Source organism: Apus apus, chromosome 6 (assembly GCF_020740795.1).
Source record: "Apus apus isolate bApuApu2 chromosome 6, bApuApu2.pri.cur, whole genome shotgun sequence".
NCBI lineage: Eukaryota > Metazoa > Chordata > Aves > Apodiformes > Apodidae > Apus > Apus apus.
In genome coordinates, this window is record NC_067287.1 from 35,526,379 (window position 1) to 35,540,725 (window position 14,347).

Here is a 14,347-nt window from a genome sequence, read left to right on the forward strand (position 1 = left end):
AGGGAGGCAGAGACAGGGACAGACAGGAACAGGTGTGAAGAGACACAGACAGACAGAAACAGGTGTGACCGGAGAGGAACAGGTGTGAAGAGACACGGACGAGTACGAACAGGTGACAAGGACAGGTGAGAAGGACAGGGAGACAGAGACACGGACAGACAGGAACAGGTGTGAAGAGACACAGACAGACAGAAACAGGTGTGACCGGAGAGGAACAGGTGTGAAGAGACACGGACAGGTGTGAAGAGACACGGACGAGTACGAACAGGTGACAAGGACAGGTGAGAAGGACAGGGAGACAGAGACACGGACAGACAGGAACAGGTGTGAAGAGACACGGACAGGTGTGAAGAGACACGGACGAGTACGAACAGGTGACAAGGACAGGTGAGAAGGACAGGGAGACAGAGACACGGACAGACAGGAACAGGTGTGAAGAGACACAGACAGACAGAAACAGGTGTGACCGGAGAGGAACAGGTGTGAAGAGACACGGACAAGTACGAACAGGTGACAAGGACAGGTGAGAAGGACAGGGAGACAGAGACACGGACAGACAGGAACAGGTGTGACCGGAGAGGAACAGGTGTGAAGAGACGCAGACAGGAACAGGTGTGAAGAGACACAGACAGACAGAAACAGGTATGACCGGAGAGGAACAGGTGTGAAGAGACACGGACAAGTACGAACAGGTGACAAGGACAGGTGAGAAGGACAGGGAGACAGAGACACGGACAGACAGGAACAGGTGTGACCGGAGAGGAACAGGTGTGAAGAGACGCAGACAGGAACAGGTGTGAAGAGACACAGACAGGTGTGAAGAGACACGGACAAGTACGAACAGGTGACAAGGACAGGTGAGAAGGACAGGGAGACAGAGACACGGACAGACAGGAACAGGTGTGACCGGAGAGGAACAGGTGTGAAGAGACACGGACGAGTACGAACAGGTGACAAGGACAGGTGAGAAGGACAGGGAGACAGAGACACGGACAGACAGGAACAGGTGTGAAGAGACACGGACAGGTGTGAAGAGACACGGACAAGTACGAACAGGTGACAAGGACAGGTGAGAAGGACAGGGAGGCAGAGACAGGGACAGACAGGAACAGGTGTGAAGAGACACAGACAGACAGAAACAGGTGTGACCGGAGAGGAACAGGTGTGAAGAGACACGGACGAGTACGAACAGGTGACAAGGACAGGTGAGAAGGACAGGGAGACAGAGACACGGACAGACAGGAACAGGTGTGAAGAGACACAGAGAGGTGTGAAGAGACACAGACAAGTATGAACAGGTGGAAGGACAGGTGAGAAGGACAGGGAGACAGAGACACGGACAGACAGGAACAGGTGTGACCGGAGAGGAACAGGTGTGACCGGAGAGGAACAGGTGTGAAGAGACACGGACGAGTACGAACAGGTGACAAGGACAGGTGAGAAGGACAGGGAGACAGAGACACGGACAGACAGGAACAGGTGTGACCGGAGAGGAACAGGTGTGAAGAGACACAGACAGGTGTGAAGAGACACGGACGAGTACGAACAGGTGACAAGGACAGGTGAGAAGGACAGGGAGACAGAGACACGGACAGACAGGAACAGGTGTGAAGAGACACAGAGAGGTGTGAAGAGACACGGACGAGTACGAACAGGTGACAAGGACAGGTGAGAAGGACAGGGAGGCAGAGACAGGGACAGACAGGAACAGGTGTGAAGAGACACGGACAGGTGTGAAGAGACACGGACGAGTACGAACAGGTGACAAGGACAGGTGAGAAGGACAGGGAGGCAGAGACAGGGACAGACAGGAACAGGTGTGAAGAGACACAGACAGACAGAAACAGGTGTGACCGGAGAGGAACAGGTGTGAAGAGACACGGACGAGTACGAACAGGTGACAAGGACAGGTGAGAAGGACAGGGAGACAGAGACACGGACAGACAGGAACAGGTGTGAAGAGACACGGACAGGTGTGAAGAGACACGGACAAGTACGAACAGGTGACAAGGACAGGTGAGAAGGACAGGGAGGCAGAGACAGGGACAGACAGGAACAGGTGTGAAGAGACACGGACAGACAGAAACAGGTGTGACCGGAGAGGAACAGGTGTGAAGAGACACGGACGAGTACGAACAGGTGACAAGGACAGGTGAGAAGGACAGGGAGACAGAGACACGGACAGACAGGAACAGGTGTGAAGAGACACGGACAGGTGTGAAGAGACACGGACGAGTACGAACAGGTGACAAGGACAGGTGAGAAGGACAGGGAGGCAGAGACAGGGACAGACAGGAACAGGTGTGAAGAGACACGGACAGGTGTGAAGAGACACGGACGAGTACGAACAGGTGACAAGGACAGGTGAGAAGGACAGGGAGGCAGAGACAGGGACAGACAGGAACAGGTGTGAAGAGACACAGACAGACAGAAACAGGTGTGACCGGAGAGGAACAGGTGTGAAGAGACACAGACAGGAACAGGTGTGAAGAGACACAGACAGGTGTGAAGAGACACGGCCGAGTACGAACAGGTGACAAGGACAGGTGAGAAGGACAGGGAGGCAGAGACACGGACAGACAGGAACAGGTGTGAAGAGACACGGACAGGTGTGAAGAGACACGGACAAGTTCGAACAGGTGACAAGGACAGGGAGGCAGAGACAGGGACAGACAGGAACAGGTGTGACCGGACAGGAACAGGTGACACGGGCAGTCACGGACACAGCGAGACAAGGAAGACCTGACCCGGAGCGTGCCAACACTCAGAAACGGACAGGGGCGGTCACGGACAGAAAAACTCGCGGACGCTCGTAAATGACTACGAATAGTCACGGAAAGTCGTAGACGGACACCGAAACACGTGCAGAGATGGGGACGCACAAGGAGACGCTTACCTCTTAGGGTACGTTCAGCTGCGTCTATCGGTATAGTCGTAGACGCGCGTGACCGCTCGGAGACAGACCCTGGCAGATACGCGCGCCGACGAACGGCGAAACGGACCGACAGAAACACGCTCCTACGTGCGCAGGCGTACGTCCTGGAGGAGGCAAGTTCTCGCGCAGACACGGAGGCTCGGTTTCATCTTTTATTGAATTTCATTTATATTAAATTAAAAATATATTTCTGACAGATTCATGTAACAAAAAGGCAGAACGGTTTTCAAATTGTTCAGCTGGGATGAGCGTGGGTCGATGCGAGGTGGGTCGTAGTCTACAGTTGCCTCAACTAACGGTGAAAGCTCTACCCCGAGGACTCTGAGGAGAAACTCAGGACTGCACGTAAGGGGAAAAAAATAAGCACAGCGAGAGAAGATCCACGGGTTTCTCCCCAGCCTCCAAACAAGACAAAAGAGGAGGGAAGGAAACAAAAAGTAAGAAGCCACGAAAAGAAGGGAAATTATGCTAAACTATGTACCCGATATTAACCCAGGTCGGTAAGTATTTTAACAGTGCGTAAATCTCGATAGCCGAAAATGAGAAACGAAAGGTTAAAGTAACAACGTTACGCCACACACAACTGTCATATCCTACCGTGTAAGCGAGTGCAGAAAGTCTGAGCACACCACAATAGTGCTAAAACACAGAATCACACAGAATGCCAAAAATGGTACTTCTAACCAAAACCAGAGGGTGGGAAGGGAGAGGAAGAGGAGGAGCGGTTTAAATCACAAGCAAATTACCTATATACAAATCAACCCTAAGGACAATTATGTTCCAAATAATGGTGTCCACAAGGAAAATAAAAGCAACGTTATCCTTATTTACAAATGCAACGAGCTGTGTCTGTACCAAGCTATAAAAATACTATTCACATTTTCAAAGTAACATACAGTAGGTTTTGTTTTGTTTTACTTCGGAAAGGCAGCTAACTCTGAATGCATCGCTTTGCAAGAAATGAATCTCCCCGACGTGCCGACGCCCGTCTCCTTCTGAAGGCGCTTCCTAAGGCCAGAAGTATTATCGTTTTGTCCGCTTACGCTTTGAGCACGTGGAGAATTGGCTAAAACCCAAACCCTCCCCATCTCTGCCTCTCGCCCACCGACCCGAGGCAGCCAGGCCGGTTCCTCCGGGACGGGCAGGCTGCGGGGAGAGGAGCCCACGGAGGCGGCCGGCACCCGTGCCGGGAGCCGGGGCGCCTCGCAGGAGCTCGGCGCCGTCCCCGTGTCGCCTCCCAGATGGGCCTCGGACTTTGACTTTTGAGGCGTCGTCCTCTGGCCTGCGCGTTTGAGCCTCATCGGAAAAGAAACGGTCGACCGTTCCAAACAGCCAGGTCAGGAAGTATATTTTGGCTGTCCCCGTTTTCAGGCACTGCTTTTACCCCTCGGTTTCCCCTTCCTACGGCTAGCAGCGTTAGCTCCGTGGAAATTCCAGCCTACCGTGTTGGGGAAATTGCAAAAACGGGGCCAAAAAAAAAAGGGTAACAAAACCGTTGGGAATAACGTGACAAAAGCGCACCGAAATTGCAACATTAAAATGCCGTTTAAACTTAGGTTTTCTTTGACCTGCGTTTTCTTCTTAACACGCCCCGCCGTAAAAGGACGCGTACCCGGCAACCGCCTTCGGTCCCTGCCTTCGAAGGAACGGCGGTTGAGTGCATTCAAAGTTAGCTACCCCTTACACAGCTGCTCAGTTAATTATCGACCCATTTAACAGCAGTACCAGTTTATGCTACATATGTCGTCGTACCTTACCTCGAAAGAACAGCATACGTATCTACGCTTATAAAATACCATTCACAGTTTATTACTGTGGTTATCCCAAAAGGGTTGAGTCTTCGGAGTGCTACGGACGATACAGCGTCTGCTCCCTATGAGGGCTCAAAGGTCGGGCGGGGCACGGGGACCACGCTGCCGGCACGGGGCGCCCCCTCCGCGTGCGCCCCGGTCGCACCTCAGCCGTGGGTGAGATGGTGCCGTGCAGGACGCGCCTGCGTGCGCCCCGGCGACTATACCCGAGACGCGTCTGGAGCACGATTTCGTGGCTTTCTTACCGGGGAGGGGGAGAAGACCCGGGACGTCGTTACTCACGCCGCCTAACACCTGACAAACCTCCCCTCAAAAGCCCCTCTCTACCAAGGTCCGCAAAGCCGTCTCTCAAAATTAACAAACAAGAAAGGAAAAAACGGCAGCTCTGCCTCCTCTTGCTTCCTCGTTGGGATAACGCCCTTAGGCTCCCCCCCTTCACGCCTCGTCCGGGCTCGTGGGCGCAGACCCCGGCTGGACGATGCCGCGGGTGGAAGCCCCGCCTCGGTTTGGCCCGGGATAGGAGATGCGCTCGGCTGCGAGTCCCGCCAAATCCCACCCCCGTCGGTCACGGCCCCCCTCCCCCAAGTTCCCGGTCCCCAGCCATCTGTGCCACGTCCCTGGCAACAGCCTCACCCGGCCAGCATTTCCCCCGGAGCAACGAGCCTACCAGGGTAACCAACTAATCCGCACGACAAGCACAGGAAAAGGAAACGAAACCAAAGGTGTCTCGGGCGTTTCGGAACGGTGCTTTGTGTCGGTTATTTTTTCCACATCCGAACGCCCTATTTGCAACAGGGGCCTTTTGTACTTCTGTAAATCTTTTAGTGAGAGGCAGAAAATAAAAAAGAAGGAATACTGCAAACAAAGAGGCTGCCCTTTGGGACAACCGTGGCTCCTTCCGTGCGATGGAGCGTGAACGCTGCAGCCGACCGACCCCACCCCACACAGCCTCGGCTTTCTAAAAAAATAAAATTAAACCCAAAGCCTAGATTTTCTGTAACAACGGACGAGCTGTTTTGCCAGCAGCAGAGGTCTAAGATCATCGGGAAGGAGAATACCGTAACCGATAGGGCTAGAAACAGACAGACAAACGGTCTCCGGGTAGCCGCAAACGTCACCTTTGGAAACATCTTTGCCGACGGGAAGGCGAGCCGATAGCGTCCCCTTTGAGAGCCACGGAGGTGACCGATAACCGGAGCCTTGGCTCCGGTTCACGCTAAAGCCTCCGTTCCACCGGTCACCCTCAAGCTAAACGGCCTTCAAAGCAGGTAAACACCTACCCGAGCAAAATAGTTCCAAAACGCGTTCGGGAAGTCGGGGCGCAAGCCCCGGTACGCCGGTCGTGCTAACGAGGGAAAAAAACCACCCCGCCGACTGATCGATGCCCCTGCTTTTGGTCCCCGGGGCATCCGTGTTACCGTGTTAACCTGACTCTGACTTGTGCCAAAGTCGCCTCATCTCCTGGACGGTATAAAGGAGCCCAAATGATCCCTTCGTTCCTTAGGTGCCACCAGGATGCAGGACAACTACAGACGCCCCATCAGAAAAATAAATATAACGCTTCCCACGTAGATACGTCCTCAAAGAAACACCAGCCCCGAGCTGTACGTCTAGGCTGACTTACCTCACGTCTGGTGCTGGACTCCTGTACTGCTCAGCCCTACCTACAGCTACAGAGAGAATTGATCCACGGTCAGGACCGAGCCGGTCTTTCAGAGCTGCCGCTTTCCTCGCTTCTAGCCTGGGACCGGTGGTGGCTGAGGGTGGGGGAATATCTCGCCTGTAGCCTCGCTCTCAGACCTTCAGAGCAAACAGGTACCGGGGGGCGGGGAGCGAGCCTCCCGGCTTCACGCGCAACCTCTGGGCTTACCGACCGCGCGACAGGAAGGGAAAGGCGTTTCACCGTGAATCCGGGAAACGACCGGAACGAGAACGCCGCGTCCGATTCCTGCGGTCGAGAATCACGTCTTCTGCTAAATGACTGGCACGGCCAGGGTTCAGGCGACCTTCCTCCGTACGAAGGAAGGGATTTCCGGCTGAGCTCAGGGTGCCCGTAACTGACCCGCACGGTGGCTCCTGCTCCCGAGACTCGCTCGGACCTACGTGGCTCGCTACCCGCGAGAGGCGACCCGTTCGAAAGCAAGCTGCAAATACTCCGCTACATCTGAGGGAAACGCCATGTAAGAACCCCTCCTGGCTATTCTGCGGAAGAAGAAAAATTTGAAAAGAGCTGAGGAGAGAAACCTGACGGCAGTCGGTTTCGGTCACTGACGTTGCAGGAAGTCCATCGGGTCCGGCGTCCGCGTTTGTCTAAAGTAACTCTCAGATAGATAATAACATCTAAGACAAGTATCACCGAAAGAGCTTAAGAAAAAAGAAGCTGTCGTTCTCTTTCGTTTAGCGCGTTGCTTTGTGCCTCGGACAACGGCCGATACGCGCTCGGGTACCCGCGCTCGCCGAGTCTGGCACCGCCCCTCCGTCGCACGGGCTACCGTACGGGAGAGGAAAACAAACGTTGACAAGTGAGAGACTGCGTCATAAACCCCATCAAACCCGACAGTGCCGCGTACAGATACCACCCTAGAACTAGACAATTAATTCGAGGCAGACAAAGCACGTGCGCTGCCGCTCTCGCCTAGCGCTCGGTGCTGACAAAATGAACTTTCCGTGTGGAAATACCCGCTTTTCTCCCAAGCCTGTAATCGCTTATTAAAACCCCTGACCCTCACCTTTCCCAACACAATCGGTTCGGTATTTGCCACGCACGTTTGCCCGACTTCTGTCTGCAAGCCTGCAGCTTATACCCTCTAAGGCAAATACGTGTGTTTGGGCCAAGCGGGTTTTTATTGCCGATCGGACAAAGCGGCCAAACGGTTCCGTTCTCCTCTTTGCTTCTGGGACCATCGTTAAGCTTTCTTTAGCAAAGAGACAAAAATCCGCCCAAGTAGCCGAGAGGCGCTACTCTTCCGAGGAAACGCGGAGGGGGGGGGGGGGGGGGGGGGGGGGGGAGTGCCCATTTGTGAAGCTGCAGCCTGTCCAGTTTCCCATCGTGATGATTTACCGCGTTCGTTAACCCTTTACTTGCTCTGTTCTATCCGAGACGCGGCTGGCACGGCTCATCCTAGCTGTGTCCAAGCCCCCCCCGTGTCAGGCGGCTTCCGGCCTCTATACGCTGCCGCTTCACGCTGCCTCGCTGCAGGGAACCCCTGCGTTTCCACGCTACTCGATACGTGGTATCACACCCACGGTCGGCCGTTAAAACGAATAAATAATTCAAGTTTTCTAAGAAATAAAATGTTAAATTGTTAAAAAAACCCCACCCTTATTTACACTTTGCCTATTCGATGGCCTTGTTTCTAGCACCGGTAACTATTAATTACCAGAGAAACAAACAGGCCTCACCTTCCGTTAGCAGCTGCATCTCGGAGCCATCGCGCCCAGGGGCGCGTGTTCCGCCCCGGCGGCCTCTGGGCGCAGCCCTTCGAACTCAAACACGCAAGCTGTACCGGGATCTTATTTTCTCTTTTTCTCCTTTAGGAGCTACTCTGTTACAAGACTCGTTCGGGGACAAATCCACCCCTTTCTCCACCTACCTACGTAACCCGGGCCGCTTCCGCGCCGAAACCGGACGTCCGCAATTCCGTGCCGGGCCTCGTTCCCGAGCGGCTCGGCAATTGCATCCCGACCTGGCAGATCTTTGCCCGTGCTCCGGATGACATCCTGTGAGCGCCACAGCCGGCAAACCTTCCCGGGAGTGGTGTCTCCAGGACTTCACGCCACCCCTCTGTGCCCCCGAGCCCCTGCCCGGTTCCCGTCTCTGTCCCCTAACAAGGCCTCCCAGGCGCACGATGCTTTTGTAACCATCTATCCCGCTTCAACGGTTTCCCGGTCACGTTGCTCGCCAGCCACGGACCGCACCTCGGTACCGCCGGAACCGACATCTCCTCTCAACGGCTTCAAAGATCTATACCCCTTCTTGCTCTTTTCGGACTCTTCGGCTACGTGCTCGGTTTACGGGTTTATCGTCTCCCCTGCAGCTGGATCGAGCCGGCCCGGACACACCCGACGCAGACCCAGGCTGTCGGCCGAACCGCCCCTGACCTAGTGATTATACTCCGTTTCTTTCCCATCTACGCACATAACGGCAAACCCGGGTTTGAAATCCCTTTGTTCCTCGGTCGAGCTGCCCCTCAGCCACCAAGATGTGGGTAACTATTACTCATTTCTTACTCCTTTCTCGGCTTCCCTACGGTTAAAGGTGTCAAGCTGTTGAGGCGACGGGAACCCGGAGGAGCTCGCTGCCGTTTCCGGACCGCTCGTTGTCGCGGGCTTTGTCGCCAGGTTAGGTCACCCAAAAGATCTCGACTCTTAACGGGACCGAAGCGCGTAAACAGAAACGCGGTCGTGTCGCCTAAGGCTGGCGTCCACCGGGTACCGTTTCTTCCCCTTTAAAAGCCTCGACGGATAGAGACGTGGGCAGATCTTCCGAGGTACTTAATAGTTCCTTAAGGTTGCTGGCGGGAACCGGGTACACGACCGCTCTCGCACGCACGGGTCTCGGCGTATCGGGAAGGAGCCGTCGGCGTCTCCGGGCCTTACGCGTCCCTTCCCGGCTCCGTCTGCCTCAGGCCGCTAAAAACGTCCAGAAGTCTGGCTGAAAGATATTTCCAAAGAGGAGCAGGCCGGGGAGCGGGGTGGGGGCGTCTACCTAAAAATGCAGGTTGATGAAAGCAGAACTAAGCGCAAGGAGACGGAGTCACAACTGTTTACATTTGCGAAGCAAAGCTCCGCGGCTCACGCGCGTTTTGACTTGTCCAACCTCACGTGCGCCATCTTCCGTGCCGGAGTCATCCTCCTTTTTTTTTCCCCGAAAGTATTCCGTGCCCTGCTGCAAGCCAGGGCGAGACATCTGTCTCCTCTGATCCCTTTCAGGGCTCGCTCTGCTGTCCTTCACGTGGCAGCAGCGGGAGCCGGTTGCTCTCTCGCTGTATTCTCTGAAGCGGTCGACGCAACGGCCTCTCAGAACCGGCAGACGCTTTTCCAAAGACTGCATTCGCTTCGTTTTGGCATTTCCACAGTCAGCTTTTAAATATAATTACTTTTATTTTTTTTTTTTTTAATTTAAAATTATTATTTTGTATTTTGCTGGTCACTTCCATATTGCTTCATCCAAAATCCAGAAAACAGTTCAAATAAAATTGGAGCTTAAGTGCAAATTAACTTTCCAGTCAACGGCTATGTGCGTTTTCTCCGGTCCAGTGTCTATCTTCCGGTTTAAAGAACCCTTCCCCAACACCGCACCAAAGAACGCCAGCAGACTTCATGCCTCTTACCGAACTCTCCGGTTCTCCGTCTCCTCCTCGGTGTTGCCTGACAGCACCCCCAGCTCCCTTCGTGACCACAAAGAAGACTAAGAGGGACGAACTGGTTTGGGTCTCGTATGTATCTATAGTCAGCAGGTATAAAACAGGAAAGCAAAGCTTTTTGCGTACACATCTTGGTTTCTGGGCCCGTCTTTCAGCTTCAAAAGGAACACGTCGGAGGCGTGAGTTTCGTTTCTCTCCCGTGAAAGGGTTCGCGTGTCGAAAGCGGTTTTGGCGTCGGCACGTCTACTAAGAAACGGTCGTGTCGCGTACCGGTGCCGAGCCGGAGGCTCCGCGGTTAGGAATCGGCACGAGATCACGGCGTGGCTCCGAGAAAGGGTCGCGCCCTATATCGGAGTCACGTCGTCGGTCCTCGGAAAGCCGCGAAGAAGATCCGTCCGAACGATTACGAAAAGCCGGGTTAGCCGGGTTTGGTTGCCGGGGTAGAAAGCGTTAGAGAAAGACACTGGATTCTCAAGCTGAATGACCACGCCGTCACACACGATATAAAAATTGTCCTTTTTGCCCCCTGATAGAAACGGCGTTGAGATTTCCAGGAACGCTGTATAGACTCTCATCGGCTCCTGCTGAAAGACACGTCCTCTCTGAGGCTTCCCTACGGGGTCTGGGTGGAATCGGCGAGAACTAGCTCCGGAGCGGGCAACGCTGCCGCCGTCCTCGAGCGACTGGCTTCTCCGACCCTCCGGATCCGCGGAAGGTAAAAAACGCCAGGCTGTACGCGCCTTCTTTCGGTCTCTTTCCTCCCTTCCGGGTTCCCGACCCAACCCGCGAATGAGTCCGAGACGTTCTTTCACTTGGAAATGTCAAAGACGAATGAACCGGCAAGAAGAGAAAGCTCGTGGGAGAAAGGGAGAGAAAAGGAGAGCGAAAGAGCGGGGCGGCCGGAAGGAGCCGCCGTTCCGCTTCCGTCGGCCCGCGGTCGCTACACCACGGTATTTCGGTGTCTGTAGGGCGGCGGGGGCAGCACAGTGCCAGGCTTCAGGGAGAACTCGGAGAGGTATTCGGGATTCTCCGCCACAATGGGCCGGATCCGTCCGTTCTGTTTGTAAAAGTATTTTGTGCTGTAATCTTGCAGGTAGTCCGGGTGCTGGAGGGTGCTCCGCAGGGGCAGGCTGTGATTCCAGTAGTCTGGGTTGTCAAAGGCCTTCTTGGCTTTCTCTGGCAAATTGTTCTTCAGGTACTCGGTGTTTTCCAAGGTGTTTGCAAAAGTGTTGAGGTACAACGGCTCGTTCACGTACTCGTCCTCCGCTTTGGGCTGCCCGTTCGGAGCTTTGTGATACTCTGGGTTGTCCACAGCTTGGAGATCTCCGTTCTTTCGCCGGGAAACAAATGGGTTCTCTTCCACCGGGTTTAGGTAATCTAGGGAAAGAATAAAAATACATCAGCAAAGAGAAGGAAGAATCCGTTCACGTAGCAAGTATCACGTGCGTGGTCCCACCGGGCCGTACCAGAAGCACGACTTCGACTCGTGCGTCCTGGCGTCCCGGGCACTCGTTCCAGCGAAGCTGGAAACTCGGCGACGGCTCTCGCTGAACCGTAGCCCGTGCACCTTGTTTGATCCTGAATTTCCTCTCACGGCACGACCTAGGGAGCCAAGCGTGCCCGGTGACTTCTGCCTCCGCTGCCGCCCGTCTCGGCAACCTCGATCGCATCGGTCAAACTCTCAGCTCCGCGTTCTTTCCGTCCGGAAAGCTCTAGAGAAATCTTAGTTAAGCCTCTCTGCACTAAAAACATCCCCGAGGACTGACTTCTAAGTCAGCCCTTCGTTTCCAACGGAACAATTCGCCCGATTAAAAACCTTCCGTCCCTGAAGGACGAAGGGCCACGAAAAAAAAAAATATTCAATCCAGCCCTAGATAGAGTACAAGAGCGTCTCACACCGGCTCCAAATCGGGACTTGGAGCGGGTTACGGTTGCTTCAAATCTCTTCCCGCGAGGGCTGCTGCCGAAGGGTAAGGCCCCGACTGCGTTCCCGCAACGGCTACCGCCGCGAACCCAGCCCTGGGACTCCGTTTCCACCGTCCAACACACGCGGCGTAAGCGGCCTCCGCGTCGCGAAGCGGACACGGTAGTTTCTCGGCACGTACGTTTACGTGAATTCGTTTCCGCGAAGCTAGCGCGCTCGAAAGCAAATCGCTAACGACGCGTCCCCTTACGTCTGCGCGACCGCCGTCGCTATTTAAATAGGAAGAAACGAATCACGGCAAACTGGGAAGCGCAGCACTCTGGCCTGGCACAGATCTAGGCAAACTTCACCCTTCGGCGACGGTCACTCTGAGGCACGACTCGTTCTTTCAATGCGAAACTTCTCTCGGGTACAAAGCGCAAAACGCGTGTATCGGTTCTGCCGTACGTTCAGCGTGACTTTTACTAAGCACGATGCCAGGAAGAGAAAGGAGATTAATAAACAAAAAGGGGAGACTACGGCAGGCCAAAAATAGATCCTTTTCTTGGATATAACTGAAGGGAGATTTCCGTTTGGATAAGAAGATTGGGGTTTCTTCATTCCTCTCTCTCGTTATCTCCAAAAAAGAAAATTCACAGAGGAAATCACCAAATTTGACATTCTGGCACATTCGAGCTTTTCTAAGGAGCCAATTAAGTAAAGAAAAATCGATCTCCGTGCAAAGAAATATTAGCAGAGTCAGAACGCTTCAACCACGGCGGGTTATTCAGTAAAGACATTTTTGGTGAAAAGCTGCCCATCTAGAAAAAGAGAGAACGCAATCAGACTAGGGCGAGACACGTTTTTACCTGTTTTGGGTTTGTCTCGCATCGGCGTCATGTACCCATCCTCATCCAGCTCTCCTCGGACGACCCGCTCAGGGATGAAGACGGTGGGATCGGCGCTGTACCTCTGGGTGCTGCTGTCCTCTTTTGCCAGGGTCGCCGCTTGTTTTCGTAGCGTGCCGTTACAGCAGCTATCTTCAAAGATCTCTGCCGCGGCCCCTTGGGCGACTGGGGCTTCTGGTATTATGCAGCCAGGAGCTCTGTACGGCATGGGCACTTCTGCAGCGTAGCCACCGTCTCTGTACACAAACTGGTTCTGCGGGAAAAGAAAAGGCAGCGTGAGGAAGGAGGCTCTGGAAGGAGGGAGCGGCACAGGCTCTGCTGCAGTCTGGCAAAGCATCCCTCTGCCCCGTGTGCTGAGCCATCTTCCCCTTCCAGGGAGGCACCGTCGGGGCAGCGAGGGGAGCGGGGAAACAAGGTGGCCGCTCCGGGTCGGAAAAGGGGCGGGAAAACTCGTCTCCAACTTAAACGTGTGGAACTCGAACGTACACGGCTGCAAGAGGCAAACACGGTATCTCCTATTATTTTGTCAATCTCCCCGGATTTCTGAACAAAACCCTTAAAACTCTCGATAGGGAAACCTCCTCCCGCTGAGGGGGCTGGGGACAGAGGACGTTATTGTCTCAGAACTCTCTTTACTCCCGGGGGGGCTAGTTTCCGGGCGTCCCGCAGCGACAATCGCACAGTCGCTCAAAAGCCACACAATTCCGCACAACTTCAGAGGAAACACGGGGCAGGAGAAGCGCGGAAAGCGTCTCGCCCCCAAGCCGACGCTTCCTTTCCCAGGGATAACGCAGGTGAGGGAGAACGGGGAGGGCAGGAGGGTGCAGGACCGTCGCTAGACTGTCGCAACGAGCCCAAGTATCACGGGAAAAACAGCCCCTAGGCTCTGGCAAACCCAAAACGCACGGCAGGTGCTCCGATCGTGGAGGTCAGATCTCTTCTTTTGCATCTTCAGCAGCCCGCTAAGCTCACGGGCCTGAAAGATATTTCTTTACCGAAGGCAACATCCACGTACACGCACGGGTTTGAAGCCGCTCTGACACCGCTCCTATCCGCAGGAAAGCCCAATTGCCTATCCGTTTTGGTCAAGTTCCGCAACACGTCCTTGTACCGCTTCGGTCCTGGGCTCTGTGCCCCCAGATGTATCTCACTTTCCTCCTTCGCCCAGAAACTCTACCCGATTTGCAACCAAGTCAGCATCCGAGTACCAAACCACAGCCTCCTAACATACCAGGCCGAGCAGATCTTGCTGCAAGAGCTAAGATTTCAGCAGCTCTCTAGGAAGAAGAATAGCTGCTTTATGCAAGTGGATCCGAATAACACGTTTGGGATGCTCCGGTGAGGCTGCAGGCAGAGCACACGACGCAAAGCCGCCCCACCGGCCCCAAGCAAACTCCAGCTACGTTCCAAGGGAGCAGCCTGGT

At 54.5% G+C, this 14,347-nt stretch overlaps 1 protein-coding gene across 2 annotated transcripts in view; it reads right to left on the reverse strand.

Annotated features, from left to right (window-relative positions):
* Window positions 1-5,332: 5,332 nt before the first annotated feature.
* ERBB4 (erb-b2 receptor tyrosine kinase 4) overlaps window positions 5,333-14,347 on the reverse strand; it is a 599,354-nt gene continuing 590,339 nt past the window's right edge. For both annotated transcript variants that reach the window (XM_051623560.1, XM_051623561.1), the window contains exons 26-27: window positions 12,885-13,176; window positions 5,333-11,489 (exon numbers count right to left, since the gene is read on the reverse strand). In XM_051623560.1, coding sequence (XP_051479520.1) covers window positions 11,053-11,489; window positions 12,885-13,176 — 729 coding nt within the window. In that variant the 3' untranslated portion in view covers window positions 5,333-11,052. The remainder of the gene's footprint in view (window positions 11,490-12,884; window positions 13,177-14,347) is intronic.